The sequence below is a fragment of the Macaca fascicularis genome, chromosome 7 (assembly GCF_037993035.2).
Source record: "Macaca fascicularis isolate 582-1 chromosome 7, T2T-MFA8v1.1".
Lineage (NCBI taxonomy): Eukaryota > Metazoa > Chordata > Mammalia > Primates > Cercopithecidae > Macaca > Macaca fascicularis.
Window position 1 is genome coordinate 173332080 of NC_088381.1, and position 19134 is coordinate 173351213.

A 19134-nucleotide genomic window follows, 5' to 3' on the forward strand; every position below is an offset into this window, starting at 1 on the left:
GTGCCCCCTCTTCGGGTGGTCTGCAGCCTCCAGGTCTCTGCCGCTTGGTGATATGACTGTCCATCCAGCCTCACCATCCTCACAGGGCTGCCGCCATCAGACATACCCCACGCTCAGACACGCACCTACTGCACCAAGGAGCGTCCCGAGCACACGGCCCGGCTCTCACAGGCTGCGCGCGCGACCTCCAGCCAGCGCCGGGTGACTCCCGAGAGCAAGGCCGAGTGTGCCAGCGAGGATGTGAGGGCAAAGGGTGCAAGGGCAAAGGCGGGCCGGCGGCACACTCACCTGCACTCCCCAGGCACGGTGCATCCCCCGTGGAGCAAATTACACCCTTGTTTACACACAGCTGCGAACAGAGAGGAGCGAGGGGCACCGCTGCAGCCAGCCTGGCGGCAAAGCGCGTGCCCAGGGCCCTGCCCGAGGCCCTCCCTGCCCTCCACGTGGCCCGGCAGCCTCCTCACCTTCCTTGCACTCCTTCCCCATCCAGCCATCCATGCAGGCCTTGTTGCCATACTGGTCGCAGGTGTAGTGGCCAAAAAAGTCGTTGCGGGGCCGGCAGAACTTGTTGCAGGTGGCGCTGTAGTAGTTCTCGTCACAGCGCACACGGATCTGCAGCTCCAGGTGCGCCACGTGGCCGCTGAAGTGCAGGCTCTTCCAGCGGTCCTCCGGGTTGATCATGCCGGCATGCGACACCCGCTCGATCAGCAGCTCCTCTTGGGGAGGCGGCACAGTCAGCACAGGCCAGAGACACCAGCCCAGCCAGGTGGCCTCCAGGAACAACGGGGACGGGGCAGAAGTCTGCGGCCGCCGCAAGGCCGGGGCACAGCAGGCGGCAGCAGCACTCCGAGGGCAGGGCCCCTGGCCAGACTGCTACAGAAAGCTCAGGGCCCCGAGAGGCCTATCCCTCCCGCCACCAAGCCTGCGCTCCTGCTCCCACCCTAAACGCAGAGGGCTGGGGGGCCCAGCCAGGGGCGGGGGGTCCTGCAGGGAGGGCTGCCGAGACCACGGGCTCCACAGAGAAGGCATGACTGCTGCCAGGGGGCGAGTCCCGTATCCCACACCTGTGCCCACCCACCCACAGCCCTGCTCCAACACCTGTACACAGCTGGGTACCGTGTCCAGCCCTCGCCAGCACAGGCATGGCGCTCAGTTGCCTTCCCCTCTCCTGTGCTGTGACTTGCTCCCAGAAGTGCCAAACACCGCTACCGTCCCCACCTTAAAACAACCCTCCCCTCAGGCCCCCAAGACAGGCACAGGTCCTGAGACCTGCCAGCTAAGCCTCACTTTAAGTAAGACAATGGGAGACCAGGGGCCAGGAGCACCGCAGCTGCTGGTGCTGGTATGCAAAGTCTGTGATGCCGGTCCCTGCGCTTCGGCACAGGCTCGATGTTTTCCACAATAAAGGATGAACAGGTCCTCCAGACCCCAGCTCTCCCGCCTCGTGGGCCAAGGCCTGGGAGGACACTGAGCTGGCCCACTCCCCAAGGGGCCTCCCGGCCGCCCCAGCCTCTCCAGGCCCACGTCATCAAGAGCCCTGACGACCTTGCTTGGGCCTCAGCCCGACTGTCCCCCTGCCACCCCCTCAGAGAACACCACTGCCTTGAGTCGCTGGGGTCCCCACAGCTGCTGCTCCCCACCTGGCACCCCTGCCGCCATCCCTGCCCTGTAAACAGCCCCTCCACTCTGCTGGCAGCCAGGATGCCCTGGCCCTGCTCTCTCACCACCTCCAACCCATTGGCCAACCCCATGTCTCCACTTCTGAGAGCAGCCAGAGTCTCCCTCATGCCCTCAGACTGCCCCTGGTCCAGGTCACCCTGACACGCCCAGATTCATGGCGCAGCTCCTCCTCGGTCTCCGTCCTGGCCCCACAGCCCACCCTCCATAAGGCAGCCAGAGCTTGCCAGACAGAGCCCGTGTCTTCTCAGTGGTGTGCCAGCCCCCATGATCTGAGCCTGGCCCCGGCGGCCCCTCCTGCACAGCAAGCGCGCTCCTGCCTGAGCCTTCACATGAGCAGCTCCCTCGGCCTGCGGGTACTTCTGCATCCACCCACGGAAGTCATCCCCCCATTACCCCTGTGGGGCCCTGCAGAGCCCCTGCCCAGGTCAGCCAGCTAGCAGGTGGGCCTCAGGGAGAGGGCCCCCAAGGCTCCATGCTCCAGTACAGACAGGTAGAGGGGGCCACAAAGCCAGAGAGACACTCAACGGTGTCCCCTCCACTAAGTCACTGACATGGGCCCCAAAAGAGCACACCCAATAGGAGAACAACATAGGCAAAGCTAGGACTGGGGAAGAGAGTGCATGCACAGCTCTGCAAATCCCAAACGTGGCAGAGCTTCCTGGCAGCCAGAGCAAAAAGGGAAACAGCACACATGATCCTCAGAGTAAATAAAGGCTTTGTCCCAAGCAGGCAGAGAACATGGGCCCTGCCACAGGTGCCCTGAAGCTGAGAGGCGCTGCCACCTGGCCCAGGGCTCACTCACCATTCGGGGTGGTATCGTTGTCCCAGTCCCAGGCCTCCACGATGAGGGTGAAGGAGCGCTGCAGATATGGAGAGGCAGGTCAGATGCCTGAGGCCACACCTGCCTGCTTTATTCAGGGTGGGACAGGGCCCAGGGCTCCAACCTACCCCCGGGTCTGCCAGGCTCTGGCCTTTCCTCCCCAGCCAGGGACCCCCTCCTAGAGTCCTCACAGGACCCACCACCCTCCTCATCCTCAGGCCACATCCTCTGCAGACCCCAAAATAACCCAGCTCAAGGGAGGGAGACTGCCCCTCCAGGACATGTGGGCTCAGGGGCCTGGGCTCCCTACCGCTGGGGTGCCAGAGGCCCAGCCTGCCCTGAGCTGGCTCAAGTCAGCATGGAGCACAGGAAGAGCGACCAGGGGGAGAGGTGGGCAAGGGGCAGCCTGGCTGGAGTGGCCACAGACTAGGGCCCCACAGGTAGCCGGGACCTGAGCGTTTCCGGTGGGACACCCCTTGGCGCCTCACTGGGGGTGACCACGCGAGAGAACGTGGGGCCCCATCGCCACGCCGGCAGCCTCTACCAGGTGCACGGGGTGGCCAAGTACAGGGCACCAGCCAGAGTCCCTAACAGGCCCGAGCTCAGGTCCTGCAGGTACATAGCACACAGGCAAAGCCACGCCCGCCTCCGCCCCCACACCCGCCTCCGCCCCCACGCCCGCCTCCGCCCCCACACAGGACACGTGGCAGGAGAAGCCCCGTGGTACAGTTGGGGAAACTGAGGCCAAGAGGTCCTGGGACTGCCCAGCACAGCCTCAGACCATGGCCACTACTCCCCCTCTGCCCCCGGGCCACCTGGCCCTTGTACCCCAGCCATGGTGACAGGCGATGCTGTCAGCCAAGCAGAGAGGCCACAGGGCTGGCCCCCTGCTCCACCTAGTGCAGTCCACGGAGACTGTCACTCACAGGCATGCGCAGAGAGGTGCGACCCCCAGGACATGCCCTGTACTGCCCAGCACTGGGTACCCACATGCCACAGCCTCTCAGCCCTCACTGCCCAGGAATCCCACAGCTCCACCCCTGGTGTGCCCGTGGCCCCTGAGCCCAGCCCTGGCTCCATCTGGGTAGGGCCCACAGGAGGGGGCTGGGGCTGAGCCACCTCCAGGCCTGCTGGCTTCCCACCCCAGGGGATGCTGCACTGGGCAGTGTCCGGGCAGGCCAGGCTTGTCCATCCCTCAGCGCCCCTTATCCACCCAGCCCCAAAGCCTGGCTATGCTGGGGAAAGCCATACTTCCCCAGCAAGGCCCAACCCCATGCCTGCCAGCCCCTCCCTGGTCACCACCCCACCCCTGCCCCGGTGCCTTGGCCCCATCCAGCTAAGGACAGGCCTGGCCTCCCAAGATGTCTCAGAAGAGTGCACTCCACGTCCAGCCCTCCCCTAACCAACCTGCTGCCGGCCACACCCAGCCCAGCCTCCAGGACCCCCACCTAGTCCCCCGCCCCACACCTCCGACTGTCCCTCAAATATGGACACCTAGGGCCCAACACAGCAGCCAACCTGGGCCTCACTCACAGCTGTGCAACCCTGGCCTCCCTTCCGGAGCCCCTGCCTGCAGAACACCCAGGGATGGCCTGAGGAGCCTCACCCAGCTGGGAGCACAGGATGGAAGTGGGGGGCCATTCCCAACACGCTCCTAGAACCCTCCCTAGCCACGTCAAGCTGTCACCAGGCCCTCAATCCCACCTCTTAAGTCTCCCTTAAACCTGTTTTCCCACATCCGCCATGGTGCCGTCAGGCCACGGGGCCCAGTCCCCGCCCATCTCCGAGGCTATCAGGGTCTGCAAACCTCTGCCTACAGGCACCAGACGATCCCCAGAGCTCTGTCCGCATGCCTCCCAAGGCTCCATCCACACCCCCACACAGAGCTCCACCTCACCCCCGCTGAGCTCAGTCCACACCCCCCAGAGCTCAGTCCACACCCCCAATAACTCAATCCACATCCCCCAACAGGCTCCATCCACACTCCCCAACAGGGCTCCGTCCACACCCCCAATAACTCAATCCACACCCCCCAACAGGCTCCGTCCATACCTCCCCAGAGCTCCGTCCACACCCCACAAAGACCTCCGTCCACACTACCCCCAGGGCTCTGTACACTCCATCCACACGCCGCCAAGAGCTCCATCCATATTCCCCGCAAGGCTCCATCCATACCCCCACCGGACTCTGTCCACCCCACCCCCAGCGCTCTGTCTACAACCCCCACCAGGGCTCTGTCTACACCCCGCAAGAGCTTTGTCCACAAATCGCCCCCATCAGCTCCAGCCACACCCCACGAAGAGCTCCATCCACACCCTCCAGGGCTCCATCCACACCCCCAACCCCCAGAGCTCTGTCCACACCCTCCCAGCTCACAGCACCCTTGGGGCTCCTGAGGCTCCCGCCCATCCCCACCCACCCATCCCAGCCTATCCGCCCATCTGCCAGGAGCACCATCCTTGCAGCTGCACCTGGCCAAGCCCTTCCCCACCCCTGGTGACAGCTGGAGCAACCAGCCGCTTCCCAGGCATCGGGCATTTGGTTCCTTCTTTCCTTCATTCATTCACATTAAGTGTGCAGCAGGCATGCCTCTGCCACCAAGGATGACAACCTATGGCCAGCGGGGCTCGGGGAAAGCAGCAGGGGGCAGGGGCTGTTATTCTTTTTTTTTTTTTTTTTTTTTTGAGACAGAGTCTCACTCTGTCGGCCAGGCTGGAGTGCCGTGGCCGGATCTCAGCTCACTGCAAGCTCCGCCTCCCGGGTTTATGCCATTCTCCTGCCTCGGCCTCCCGAGTAGCTGGTACTACAGGCGTCCACCACCTCGCCCAGCTAGTTTTTTGTATTTTTAGTAGAGATGGGGTTTCACCGTATTAGCCAGGATGGTCTCGATCTCCTGACCTCGTGATCCGCCCGTCTCGGCCTCCCAAAGTGCTGGGATTACAGACTTGAGCCACCGCACCCGGCCAGGCTGTTGTTCTAATAAGGCCAAGCCAATGGATCACGGTGGCTCACCCCTATAATCCTTTAAGAGGCCAAGGCAGGCAGATCACCTGAGGTCAGGAGTTCGAGACTAGTCTGGTCAACATAGTGAATCCCCATCTCTACTAAAAATACAAAAATTAGCCAGCCATGGTAGCAGGAGTCTGTAATCCCAGCTACTCGGGAGGCTGAGGCAGGAGAATCACTTGAACTCAGGAGGCAGAGGTTGCAGCGAGCCGAGATCGCACCATTGCACTCCAGGGCAACCAGGGTGAAACTCCGTCTCAAAAAAAAAAAAAAAAAAAAAAAAAAAAAAGCCAGGCCAGGCTTTGAAGGGGTGGTGTTGGGATTGAGGCTGCAGGGCATGAGGAAGCGAAGGAGCTGCATTGCAGAGCCCACAAGGAAGCCCAGGGGCTGAGAACGCAGAGCCCACGGGGACAGTGGGGTCATACCATAGATCCAGACCCCAGCACGGACTTCCTTCCTGAGGCTAAGCGAAGTGGATGACTGTCGGGGGTCTGAGTGAGGACTTTGGGGGTCTGAGTGAGGACTGTTGGGGGTCTGAGTGAGGACTTTGGGGGTCTGAGTGAGGACTGTCGGGGGTTTGAGTGAGGTCTGTCGGGGGTCTGAGGAATGTTGGGGGTCTGAGTGAGGTCTGTTGTTGGGGGCCTGAGTGAGGACTATTGGGGGTCTGAGAAAGGACTGTTGTTGGGGTCTGAGTATGGACTGTCGGGGGTCTGAATGAGGTCTGTTGTTGGGGGTCTGAGTGAGGTCTGTTTGGGGTCTGAGTAAGGACTGTCGGGGGTCTAGAGTGAGGTCTGTTGTTGGGGGTCTGAGTGAGGTCTGTTGTTGGGGGTCTGAGTGATGACTGTTGGATGTCTGAGTGAGGACTGTTGGGAGTCTGAGTGGGGTCTGTTGAGGGTCTGAGTAAGGACTGTTGTTGGGGGTCTGAGTGAGGTCTGTTGGGGGTCTGAGGACTGTTGGGGGTCTGAGTGAGGTCTGTTGTTGGGGGACTGAGGACTGCTGGGGGTCTGAGTGAGGACTGTTGTTGGGGGTCTGAGTGAGGTCTGTCATTGGGGGTCTGAGTGAGGATTGTTGTTGGGGGACTGAGGACTGCTGGGGGTCTGAGTGAGGACTGTTGTTGGGGGTCTGAGTGAGGACTATTGGGGGTCTGAGTGAGGTCTGTCATTAGGGGTCTGAGTGAGGACTGTTGTTGGGAGTCTGAGTGAGGTCTGTTGGGGGTCTGAGTAAGGACTGTTGTTGGGGGTCTGAGTGAGGACTGTTGGGAGTCTGAGTGAGGACTGTTGTTGGGGGTCTGAGTGAGGACTGTTGGGGGTCTGAGTGAGGTCTGTTGGGGGTCTGAGTGAGAACTGTTGTTGGGGGTCTGAGTGAGGTCTGTTGGGGGTCTGAGGACTGTTGGGGGTCTGAGTGAGGACTGTTGGGGGTCTGAGTGAGGTCTGTTGGGGGTCTGAGTGAGGTCTGTTGGGGGTCTGAGTGAGGTCTGTTGGGGGTCTGAGTGAGGACTGCTGAGGGTCTGAGTGAGGTCTGTTGTTGGGGGTCTGAGTGAGGTCTATTGGGGGTCCGAGTGAGGACTGCTGGGGGTTTGAGTGAGGTCTGTTGTTGGGGGTCTGAGTGAGGTCTATTGGGGGTCTGAGTGAGGACTGCTGGGGGTCTGAGTGAGGACTGTTGTTGGGGATCTGAGTGAGGACTGTTGGGGTTCTGAGTGAGGACTGTCGGGGGTCTGAGTGAGGACTGTTGTTGGGGATCTGAGTGAGGACTGTTGTTGGGGATCTGAGTGAGGACTGTTGTTGGGGTTCTGAGTGAGAACTGTCGGGGGTCTGAGGTCTGTCGGGGGTCTAAGTGAGGTCTGTTGTTGGGGTCTGGGTGAGGACTGGGACCCACCAGGCTTTAACAGTCACTCTAGCCGCTGGACAGGAACCAGCAGGGCCAGGAAGCAGCAATAGTGAGGTGAGAGGATGGGGCCAGCATGGGTCTGAGAGCAGCTCCGGCCACGGGGCAGGCAGAGGAAAGCCAGGCCTCCCGGTCTCCCGGTACAGCCACACCTGAGCTTCAGGGCCAGCAGGGAGCTCCTCTCAACTCCCAGGAAACCTCACGCCAGCCACTCAGGTAAGATTACTGCCACCTTTGCCTGAGCCCAAGGCTCCGGTTACCTGCTCCCGCAGGGACGTGCGCCTGCCCGCCCGCCGAGAGGGCCTCGCCGCCCGCCAGCTGGGGTCCCTACACCTGGATGGCAGGAAGTCATCCAGAGTGAACCTGAGCCGGCTGACAGGGCGGTACCTGCCTCACCCCACCTGCCAGCCCTCCCAGCTCCTCTTCTTCCCCAGGGGCCAGCCTCCAGGACTCATTTGCCTTCTCTGTGAATAGCAACCTCTCACCCCCATCCTTCCAGGACTCAGTTGCCTCCTCTGGGAATAGCAACCTCTCACCCCTGTCCTTCCTGCCTGGCAGGCCATGGTCTGGGACAGGGTTTTGTCAACACCAAACCCCTAGAACACAGGAGGGACAATAGGGCCTGGGTTGGGTTGGGGGTGAGGGGCATGTTGCCCTTCTAGGAATGGGGCTGGGACATGTGGGGATGTGGGCCTGGTGCTGGCAGGGGCAATAGGGGCTGGGTGGACTGGGGATCTGGGGACAGGTCAGAGACCCATCACCTGCCCAGGTTCCCCAGCAAGCAGGGAGAGGAACCAAGGCCCTCCCTCGAGGCCAGCCTAGCGGAGCTATGCCCCTGCCCAGCCTCTGGAGACCAAGAGGGAAGGGCCTCATCCCTGCAGGCCCACCTAAGCCTCTCCCTGCAAGCCTGGCCTGACCCACCCCCACCGCACAAGCAGACCCCCAGCCCAACTTCATCTCCCACCATCTGATTGCCTCCTCCCCAGCCCAAACCCTCAAGGCTAAGTCTAAACCCCTCCTCCTGTCCCCAGGCAGGGGCAACAGCAGTGGCACAAGTCAGAGGACAGGCAGACAAGGCAATAGATGTTCCACCCCAGGCCAGGGCACCTCAAAGCCCAGAGTATCCCACAGCCCAGGGCACTGCATGGCCCAGCATACTCCAAGACCCAGGGTACTCCAGGTCCAGGGTACCCCAAGACCCAGGACACCCAGGTCCAGGGCATCCCAAAGCCCAGGGTACCCCAGAGCCCCAAAGCACTGCATGGCCCAATATACCCCAAGACCCAGAGTACCCCAGGTCCAGGGTACCCCAAAGTCCAGGGTATCCTAGGTCCAGGGCCCCCAAAGCCCAGGGTACCCCAGAGCCCAAAGCACTGCATGGCCCAGCACACCCCAAGGTCCAGGGCACCTTAAAGCCCAGGACGCCTCAGGCCCAGAGCACCCAAAGCACAGAGTACCCCACAGCCCAGGGCACCCTAGATCCAGTACACCCCACAGCCTTGTGTACCCCATGGCCCAGCACACCCCCAGTCCAGGGCACCCCAAAACTCAGGGCACTCCAGGTCCAGGGCACCCCCAGCCCAGGGCACTGCATGGCCCAGCACACCTCATGGCCCAGGGTACTCCAAAGCCCAGGCACCCTAAGTCCAGTGTACCCCCGCCCAGTGTACCCCCAATCTACAGCATCCCAAAACTCAGGCCACCCAGGTCTAGGGCACCCCAAAGCCCAGGGCACTCCAGGTCCAGGGCCCTGCACGGTCTGGGCCAACACAGCCTCCTAGATCTGCTCCTCCCCAACGCCCCGACTTGGTTTCTTCCCCTCGGCCTCACATCAGTCTCCCGCCCCCCACAGAGCACCGGGCTTGGTGCAGGCGCCAGGAGCTCCAAGCACAGATACATTTCCTGAAACCTGAGCTTCTGAGAGGCCCAGGCCTCTGCCACCATTGTCACCCGAGGGAGGGAAGAGGGGGTGGGGGCAAACACCATCCCCAGGGCTCTGGGCCCCAGGGCCACAGCAGGAGGAGCAGACCAAAGCCCACCTCACGCAGGAACCCAGACACCCATGCTCCACACCAGAGACCAGCCAGGGCCTTGCCTGGGTGCACCTCCCCATCCCCAGCACACCCCCTCTAGGTCCCAGGCCCCCCACTGTGAAGATAGTGGCAGCCGGGGCCTGCTAGCACCTGCCACAAAGCACAGGGTACAACTGATGCCAGCCACACCCCGCTCAGGCCTGGGATGTGGGGATAGGAACCCCGCTCAGGCCTGAGGTCTGGGGACAGGGACTCGGCTCAGGCCTGGGGTCTGGGGACAGGGACTCCGCTCAGGCCTGGGATGTGGGGATAGGAACCCTGCTCAGGCCTGAGGTCTGGGGACAGGGACTCTGCTCAGGCCTGTGGTCTCAGGACAGTGACCCCGCTCAGGCCTGGGGTCTGGGGACAGGGACCCCATTCAGTCCTGGGGCTGGGGACAGGGACCTCACTCAGGCCTCTAGCCTGAGGATAGGGACCCCACTCAGGCCTAGGGTCTAGAGACAGGGACCCTGCTCAGGCCTGGAGTATGGGGACAGGCACCCCGCTCAGGCCTGGGGTCTGGGGATAGGGACCCTGGCTGGGACCTGGGGTCTGGGGACAGGGACCCTGCTCAGGCCTAGGTCTGGGGACAGGGACCCTGGCTGGAGCCTGCGATTGCAGATTCTTGTCTTCCCATCCCCACCCCACCACCAGCAGCTCAGACCGGAGCCGGGCTCCATAAGCGCCCCCTCATTGGCCTAGCTTGCTTCTCTCATAAAGACACCACGGAGCAGCCCAGGAGGGCCCCTGAGAGCCACAGTCCCCTCCCACCCAGGCCTGCTGCCTGCTCCCCGACCCGCACCCCCCACCCCACCCCCGCCTTCCTATCATGCTGCAGCTTTGACCCTTCAGTCCACCCTCAGGGACCAGGGACCAACCCCCAGCCCACTCTCCAAACCTTCCAAGCCAAGGGCAGTCCTCCCTGGCTCCTACGGTCCCCATGTTGCCTGGGCACTGAAAGCCCCACCCTGCCCCCATACCAAAGCTTTGAACAAGACCCCCAGTGTACAAGGCGGACATGCTCTGAGTTCCCCCCAGGGCTCTGGGCCCCAGGGCCACGGCAGGGGGAGCAGACTGATGCCCACCCAACACAGGAACCCAGACACCCATGGCCCACACCAGACCGGCCAGCTCTCCTGGTCCCTACTGGGAAGGTGTGGGAAGGTGTCTCCGTGGGCAGACAGGATCCCCTGAAGGTGGGGGGGAGGCCAGGGCCCTGTCAGCCCCAGCCCCAAGCTCAGAAAAAACAGGAAGCAGCGTGGGGCTGAACCTCACGCCTGCCTCGAGCAGCTTAGGTGGCCCCAGGCACAGACCTCAGCCTGGCCCACCTTGAGCCCCAGTCGGGCTGGACACAGGGGGCAGGCTCTGTAAGAGCCTTCCTCCCTAGGGCGAAGAGAGGAGAGGAGAGGGAAGGCTGGGAAGGGGAGGTACTGGACAGTTCTGGGAGCCAGGCTGGGGGCACAAGCAGAGCCTGAGCTGGGAGCCCAGCAGCCCTATCTGACTTCATGAGACCCGCAATGAAAAAGCACCACCGCGCCCGTTTCACAGGAGAGAAAAGCTCAGCCCCAGCACCTTCTGATGGCCCAGGACCTCAGGCCTCCTGAGCTGACAGATACAGGGTCAGCCACAGGCCCACCTCCTATATCTGCAGGGCCCTCACCCATCCCGTTCTCCTCACAAGCCCAGATCTGTCACGGGGACCATGCTCCACCCACGCCACCCCGCACAGCTGCCCTGGAGCCCAGCACGCACATGCCGGGATAGAACAGGAGAGACCCTCGCTGGCAGGCAGGCTCCTGGGCTCCTGGCTCCACAGATGGGCCAGCCAGGCAGGCACGGCTTCCAGCTGCACCTCTGAGGGCGGGGCCCTGGCTGCCCAGGTCACAGCCAACTGCCACCACCCTGCTCCTCCCTCAGCCAGCAGGTGCCCCCTACCACCTACCTGCCTGCCACCTACCAGGCCCCAGAGCAAAGCTCCCCGTTGCCCCCACCACGACACTACTCCTCTCCAAACCTCCATCACCACCTGCCACGCCTACAGAGCACCCGGGGTGCGTGCACACACGAAACCGGGAGAACGTGGCCTTACCCTGCCAGCTACAAGTCAGGCACCAGGACCAACCCAGGCTGATACCGGCCTCCTGGGGACGTCTGGGGGTGGAGCCAGGAGAGGAGGGGCAGCCAGGCAGCCTGCTGGCACGTGGTCCACCACCTCTCCACATCTAAGACCCCGGGCCCACCCACCAAGGGAAGCTGAGCCTGAGACCAGCACAGATTCATGAGTTGTAGACAGCACACAGACCCCGGCCAAGAAGCCAGGCCAGGGGGCAGAGGGCCATCCAGCCAGGCCTGGGTCACCAGCAGAGACCACAAGGCGGGAGAATCACTCAGGGGGTAGGGGGCAGAGGGAGTGAATGCAGAGCCCAGATTCCCCAACTCCTCTTCCACAAGGCCCTCTCATACCCTTTACTCCACAGAGCCCAAGAGTCCTGCGGGCCTGGGCAGGATGCCACCCTAGCCTCCAGGCTGAAACCCCTCAAGCCCCAAGGAGCCTGAACTTCCTGTCACAGCCAAGTACACCTCAGATCACCGCACAGAGCAGGACCTCAGCAAGTCAGGGCAGTGTGGCCACGGGCTGCTGCCGCCCGAGTGCAAATACCAGGGTGCTGGCATCACGGCACAGCTCTCGCCTGGCAGCCAGGCCAGGAGAACAAGGCTGCCCCCAAACACGCAGCTATGCCTCTGCCCCGGCCCCCAACCCAGAGACAGGCCGCCTGCCCCCTCCTGGGGCATTCGAGGAACCGGCTGGAAGCAAGAGGCAGGGAGGTGAGCTGGCCCCGAAACCCAGTGCCCGGACTCCAAGGAAGGCAAGGGCCTGCCCAGTCCCATCCCACACCTGACCGGCTGGCCAGCGGGGCGCAGAGCCAGGGCGGACACGCGATAGCCCGCCACATTCCTCCAAGACCTCCCTGCCCCCACACCCACTGCTGCCAACTCGAGCAGAAAACACATCCTCAGGTAGCGATGTGGGGCCACGCTGGCTCAGGCCCAGGTGCAGATGACAGGCTGCGGGCCCTGCTCAGACCTGCCTGCCGCGCCGCCGTGGGGGCGAGGGGCTGGGCTTCTCACAACTGCCTGGGCCCTCCCATGCCTGCCCCTGCCTTTTCCATCAGGGGGACACTTCCCCACTCTGAGGCCCCTCGGGTCAAGGGATACCCAGCGGGGTGCTCAGGGGTTGAGGACATGGCCAAAGGGGACTGTGGCCAGCTCAGGAAGGGGTGAGGATAGGGGCAGCAGGCAAGGCCGCCAGCCAGGGCTTCAAAGGTACAGCACAGGACTGGGAGCCAGACACGGCAGGCCCAACTGGCATGACCTTGGCAGGGCTTGCCCTCAACTCACAATCTCTTTGGGGCCCAGGATACCAGGTGGGCACACTCCTGTGTCTCCTGCTGGCTGGAGCCACTTCCTGGCTCCCAGATCCATCTACTCCCTGATCACAAGTCTGCATGGTTTTCTCATTCCAGCACCCACCCAGTTCCAGTCCCCCAGCACAGTGACCAAGCAGGGAAGGACCTCTGGGCAACAGGGCAAGGCCCTGCTCCAGGGAATGAGGTAAGGCGCCCAAGGCCTGGGCCTGCCCACCTACCACTACCCGCCCACCAGCCCACTGGGATGAGTACCTGTTTCCCAGTGACACTGGACCCCTACCACCCTTCCTCCCAGCATGCCCAGGCCAGGGCCCCTGCCTGACTGGCTACCTGCCAGGAGAGACCAGAGAGCCCAACTCAGTTTCTGCTCCTCCAAAGAGTAACAAAACCAAAAAAATTCACAAACAGGGCAGTGCCACAGAAGATCACAGGATCCCACTATCTCTGCTTCTGAAGGATCTTGGGCCGGCATCGGGGGCTTTCGCCGACATAGGCGTTAGGCGTTAGGCTCTCCCGGGCCTAGGTCCCACGGCGCCCGCCCGTGCCCCCCAGGCATCCAGGAAACTGCAGGGCAGGCGCAGGCTGGCCACGGGCCCGGGGCAGCTCCGTCAGGGCCTGCCCTAGACCAGCCCCAGCACGCGCTGCGCACATGCCTCCGCGGCCTGCCCGGGACCTGGGCGCCTCGCCTTGCCTCCCCACCCAGACAGACACGCGCAGGGCGACGCAGGCACACGCCGCAGACCGCCGCGCACGCGGGACGCCGCCGCCCCGCCCCCGCCGCGACCCCGCTCCCGGTGGCCCCGTGGCCCCGGCGCGCCCACGTGGCCAGGCGCGGACCGAGCCCCCAGAGCACGCGCCCCCTGCCGGCCCCGCCCCGCCTCGCCTAGGCGCGCGCGGCTCGCACGCAGACCCAGCCGCAGGTGCTGGGAGGCCGCGGAGCGCGAGGGGCCGGGGCGCGGAGGGAGAGGGAAGGGCTGGAGAACGGAGGTGGAGCACACGTACCGGCCAGGCGAACTGGAAGGGGATGATGACGAGGCCCGGGTCCTGGTCGCCACCAGCCCGGGCCCGCGCCCGCGCTCGGTCCCCCGCAGCGCCCGCCGGCGGCAGGTAGAAGGAGTTGCCGCCCAGCACGGGCGTGGCGCCGTGGCCGTAGCTGCAAGGCCCCGTGGGCGTCACCTTGGCCTGGTACTCCTTAAGGCACACGCGCACGTACGTGTCGCACTCGTCGTGGCCGCAGCCCCCCGCGCGCGTTGTCCGGCCGTCGCCGTCACAGCAGGCGCCGCTCAGCAGCTCCCCGTTCACGTTCCGCAGCGCGCTCAGCTGCAGCTCGAAATAGCCCATGGGCCGCGCCGCCTAAAAATAAGGCAGCGGGAGAGCGGAGGGAGGCGCGGGCCGGGGTCGGCGGGCCGGGTGCCACGGGTGGGGGAACAGGCCCCGCCGCCCCGCCCCCACCCAGCCGCGCCCGCTCGGAGCCCCCGCGGCCGCGCGCAGCCTCGAGGGCTTCCGAACCGCGGCGGCCCCAGGCAGTGCCCGCCCGGCCCCGAGGGGTGGCCCGGTGTGCCCCGTCCGCGACCCCCGCCGCCCCCGCCGCCCCGCTCACCTGCACCCAAAGAGCCAGCAGCAGCACCAGCCGCCGGGGCAGGCGCCCCCGGCCCTGGGCCCGCATTGCCACCGCGACCCGCCCGCCCGGCCCCGCCGCCGCCGCCCGCGCCCGGCTCCCAGCCGCCGCGCCGGCCTCCTAGCGCCCGCCCGCCCTCCGAGCGCCCGCAGAGGCAGCGGCAGCGGCAGAGGCGGCGGCGGCGCGGGCGGGGTCGAGCGCAGCGCCGCGGCGCGCGGGTCTGGGCGGCGGGCGTGCAGGGGCGGCGGCAGCTCTGGCTCGCTGGCGGCCGCGCTCCGGCTGCCCGGTCCGACTCCCACCCGGCGGCGACGGAGGCGACGGTGAAGGCAGCGGGTCCCGGCCTCGGCTCTGCGCGCCCGCGCTCCCGGCACCGCAGCCAACAAGTTCGGAACGAGACTGACAGCTCGCTCGCCCATTCGTCACCCGCGCACCTGCATATGCATGAGGGGGCGGGGCCGCGCCGCGGGGTGGGGCCGGGGGGGTCCGGGGGCGCCCCAGGCTTTAAAGGCGGCGGAGGGCGTCGCCTGCCAGCGCCCCGGCCTGGCGCGCGCCTTCCAGGGCGCCCGGGCGGCGGGGGCACGGGGCCTTGGGGTCAGTGCGGGCCGCTGGGGCCTCGCTCACACCTCCGCGTGAGTCGGCGAGGCGGGCGCCGGCGCCGCAAAGCGGCCTCCCTTCCTCCGCCTGGGCTCCCGCCGGGTGTCAGAAACCGGGGGTCGGGCGCCCCGAGGTTGCCGTGTGGTCCCCTCTCATCAGTGCGCCACCGCCGCGCTCCTCGCAGTCCCAGAGGAGATGCCGCCTCCTGCTGTGATCAGGGCTCGGCCCCCACGCGGGGTGGCGCGGCCCTGGGGCCAGAGCCGTGCCCAGCCCCTACTGCGCGCCCCCCACCTCCTCCGGGAATCTCCCCGGCTCCGCTCCGCTCCTGCCGCCTCCACGCCGGCTGCAGGGGGCGCTGCGCCCCTCCGACACCCCTGCCTTCCCCTCTGCGAGGCGCGCCGGTCATGCAGCCAGTCAACAAATGCTCCAGGGTGCAGACTGCTCAGCTCGGCGCTGGCTTCGGGTCGCCAGGCCATGCCCTCAGGAAGTGCTCAGGCCACATTCCCCGTTTCCCGCCTCTCGCCCCCCAAGCTCAGCCTGAAGGCTACCCCAAGAGAGGCCTCCCCCTGCTGCCCTGGTCACCAGGCTTCCACATCCTATCCTCTGCAGTCACTTCCTTGCCCTCTCCCTGGGTGACCTCGAGGCTCCGCCACAGGGTCAATACCAAGGGCACCTTGCCTCTCCTCCACTGAGCGCGGTCCTTTCCAAGGCTAGGGGTCACCTTGGTGGTTAAAGATCCCCACATGGACCAGAGGGGTCCTCAACCCATCCCGGTGATAACCGAGCTGCCTTCTCTCCCCCTAGCTCCTCTGGCAAATCTGTCCTGTGCCCGGAGCTGGGTGACAGTGTAGCCCCCCAGCCTGGAGCAAGTCACTGCCACCATGGGGCTGGGGCTGAGGGCTGAAAGAAGAGAGCTTTGGAGGCACAGGGCCTGTGAACACCCCATACGCAGGGTCTGCCTGTCTCATCCCTATTTAGCAGCCCCTCCAGGATCCAGGCCACAGGCTCAGCTGAAGGTCCCTAAAGGGGTGGGTCAGAGCGCCCCCATGCCCGCCTCAGCTGGCTCTGCTTACTCAGAATGCCCACCCCAAACCTAGTAGCGGGTAGGCTTCGTGGGGATTAAGACACAAGCCAGGATGAGGCCTGCACAGAGACCCCCACCAAATAAGAGAATCCAAGCTGTGTTCAGAGCCTTCCAGTTGCCGCCTTCCGGTATGTGGGCAGTGATTACCGCCTACGGGGGGAGGGGCTCCCTGTGGAGATGCCACCCCTCCTGTGCTTTGGCCTGGGGGCAGGTACTCAGGTCCTCGAGAGAAGGAAACCCCAGGACAGAGGAGCCCCCTGCCCGGCTCCAGAGGTCCAGGGCTCCATCCCCACCTATGCCCACTGCCCCACTATGGTGGGGGAGGGGGTGCTGGGTGCCTCTGCTGGGCACTTGGCTAAGTGGTGAACAAGGGAGACTCCATCCCTGCACACCCTCAGGAGCTCCCGGCCCAGGAGTGGACAGAGGACTTAAACAAGTAATGCAGAATCTGGCATAGGGGACCGCCAGAGGGTGGACGGGCACAGGTCAGCCAGGCCAGGAGCTGAGAACAGCATGTGTCAAGGCCCTGGAGCCACAGGAGCGGGACCCTGGTAAGGGTCCTGACTACAACCCAAGGCCAGTGGTGACGTGAGAGTCCTCCCGCTAAGACCCAACAGGGGTCACCAAAGCAACTGAGCTGAGTGGGCTGCAGTGACCTACATTTTCACAAAGACCCCTGGTTGTGGGGAGGGGACAAGCACAGGGGTGAGGTCAAGGACTGCCATGGTGCAGGTGAGGGGAGGGGATGGTGCTGGGCTGAGGTGGGGGAATTCCAGCGTAGGAGGGAACCCAGGGAACAGCCCCTCCAGGTTCCCCTCCCTGGTCCAGCTCCCAGCTTCCTGCTTTTGGCCAGCTGTGGGAGGAAAGGATTGAAGAGGCTGGCCACGCAGCGGCTAGTGGCCCTGCGGCTGAACTTTGAGGGCTTGTGTGGGGCCTATTCCCGCAGCATCTGCATTTCAGCCAAGGCGCCCCCAGCTCAGAGCTGTCTCAGCGCGGAGGCCCCAGTGAGGGATGCGCACTCATCTCAAGATTCAAGCTCAACCCGGCAGGGGCCGCAACCTGCCTGGAGCGCTGCCCACTGGCCTGCCCAGCCTCAGGGTAGACAGCCCAGCCCATCCTGCCAAGCAGGGGGATGGCAACCCCACTGCCTCCCTCCAGGTCCTTTGGAGTGAGACCTGCCTGGGTATCCGTGGCCCAGGGCGGGTGGGTGAGCATCAGGGCAGTACCAAGGGGTCAGTCCCTGCCCTCCTGCCCAGGGTGGCTCCCTCTCATTGTCTCCTTCTGGTAGCCACTACCTGAACCTCATGATGTCCACGAGAGGACCCAGGTCAGGAAGGTGGCCGCACCCGCCCTTGGGGAGGAGGGGGACATAGGAGGCATCGGAGAGGGGGTCCCTTTCCTGCAGGAATTTCTGCAGCCCTTGAGCCAGAAATGCCAGGCAGCTGGATCCTGGTTTGAGTTCCCAGAAGGCAGCAGTGGGAACTCTTGCCCCTTATACAGATTTGACAAAAAGCATTTGCTCCCTGGCGCTGCACCTTGCTGGGTGAGGGGCTGAGGCTCCAGCGGGGACCAGGGCTCCAGCCCCAACCCTCACCAGACCAAGCTCTCCAGTCTCTTCTAGAAAGGGACCTTGTCATTGTCCTGCGGCCCGCTGGACCACAGCACCCTCCAGCCTCCCAGAGCCACCCATCCCCCAGCCTGGAGGGCTCCCACTCTGAGGGGCTTGGCTGTGCTCTGAGGGGCTGGGGTGTGCTCTGAAGCGGGCAGTGCCCAGTTTGTGTGCAGAGGGCAAGGGTGCAGCCCCTCAGCCTGGCCAGGGGCTCTGGGCCCATAGGGCACTCCTGGGGACCAGGCTGGGGACAGGCTGCCAGGGGTTTGGACAGAGCCGGTGAGGTTCTGGAGTAAGCTGTGCTTCCGCCGGGTCCTGCAGTGCTAAATATAGCAGACAGGGAGGGGAGTTTCCGGTTACAACCCCCTCTCCAGTGCTGGGAAATCAATGCCAGCTCCATTAGGCCCGGCAGCGCTGCCTGCTGACCCACCCCATCAGGCTGCGGAGCAGAGTGAGGGGCTGGACTGCACCCAGGTCCGGGTGCCCTGTCACCTGTCCCCTCGGTGCTTTGGGAGCCAGACCCACCTGGTGCCTGCGAGAGGTCCCTCTGAGGCAGTGGGCAGCCTCTGCCGGTCAGCCCGGAGGGCCCGCTGCACTCTCATGGGGTCACCAGGCAGGCTGCTGGTAAGGGGAGCACAGCAGGGCTGCTGTGGGTCAGGCAGAGCTCCTGTCCTGTGAACATCCTGCTGCGGCCTCATCTGGGTAGAGGGAAGCTGAGGCTGGCCAAGACCCACGCACCCATACGTGACAGCCTCTCCCAGGCACACACCTCATACCAGACAGCCCCTCTGCGGCAGCCCTGTCGCTGGCCTTGCTGATGCCCACAGGGTTCCACCTGTGCCACAGTCAGCATTTGCATACAGGTGGCACTGCTTTTGTGGGCCCCTGAGGCACAGCCTCCTCAGGACAGCCTCCAATGCCAGGCTGCCTGGCACTATGCTGGATGACAACAGGGGGTCAGTCCCTACCTCCCCACCCAGGGTGCCCCCCTGCAGGGTACTGAGGCTCCCTTCACCTCACAGTCCCCTTCTCCACCTTCCTGGGAGCCAGAGCCTGGACCTAATGATGTCCAGGAGAGGATCCTGCCCAAGACTGATGGCCCAGCAGTGCCCTCAAATGCCCACAACCAGTGCCAACACAGCCATTTAGCTGTGGAGCCCTTCCTGTGCACCTGTGGCCCAGGAAGCAGACCAGGCCAGTGGGGTTCCTGCCCCACAAGCATTGTGGGCACCTGGGAAGCAGCTCTGAGCCGCACGCACCTCCCACAGCCCCACCCTCAGGACATGTCAGAAGGCAAGGCCAGGGCATACAGGCCAGAGATGCTCAGGGGCCAGTAGAG

General features: G+C 64.6%; 1 protein-coding gene across 6 annotated transcripts in view; it reads right to left on the minus strand.

Annotated features, from left to right (window-relative positions):
* JAG2 (jagged canonical Notch ligand 2) overlaps window positions 1-14900 on the minus strand; it is a 28518-nt gene extending 13618 nt beyond the window's left edge. For 5 of the 6 annotated variants that reach the window (XR_012416193.1, XR_012416191.1, XR_012416190.1 and 2 more), the window contains exons 1-5: window positions 14491-14652; window positions 13893-14243; window positions 2483-2540; window positions 465-716; window positions 289-349 (exon numbers count right to left, since the gene is read on the minus strand). Coding sequence is in view for 2 of the 6 variants with exons in the window: in XM_045397674.3 (XP_045253609.2) it covers window positions 289-349; window positions 465-716; window positions 2483-2540; window positions 13893-14243; window positions 14491-14556 (788 nt within the window). In the remaining 4 variants the exon portion in view is untranslated. Of the gene's footprint in view, window positions 1-288; window positions 350-464; window positions 717-2482; window positions 2541-13892; window positions 14244-14490 lie in introns of all 6 variants that reach the window. The other variant, XM_045397673.3, reaches the window with a different exon arrangement.
* Window positions 14901-19134: the final 4234 nt, after the last annotated feature.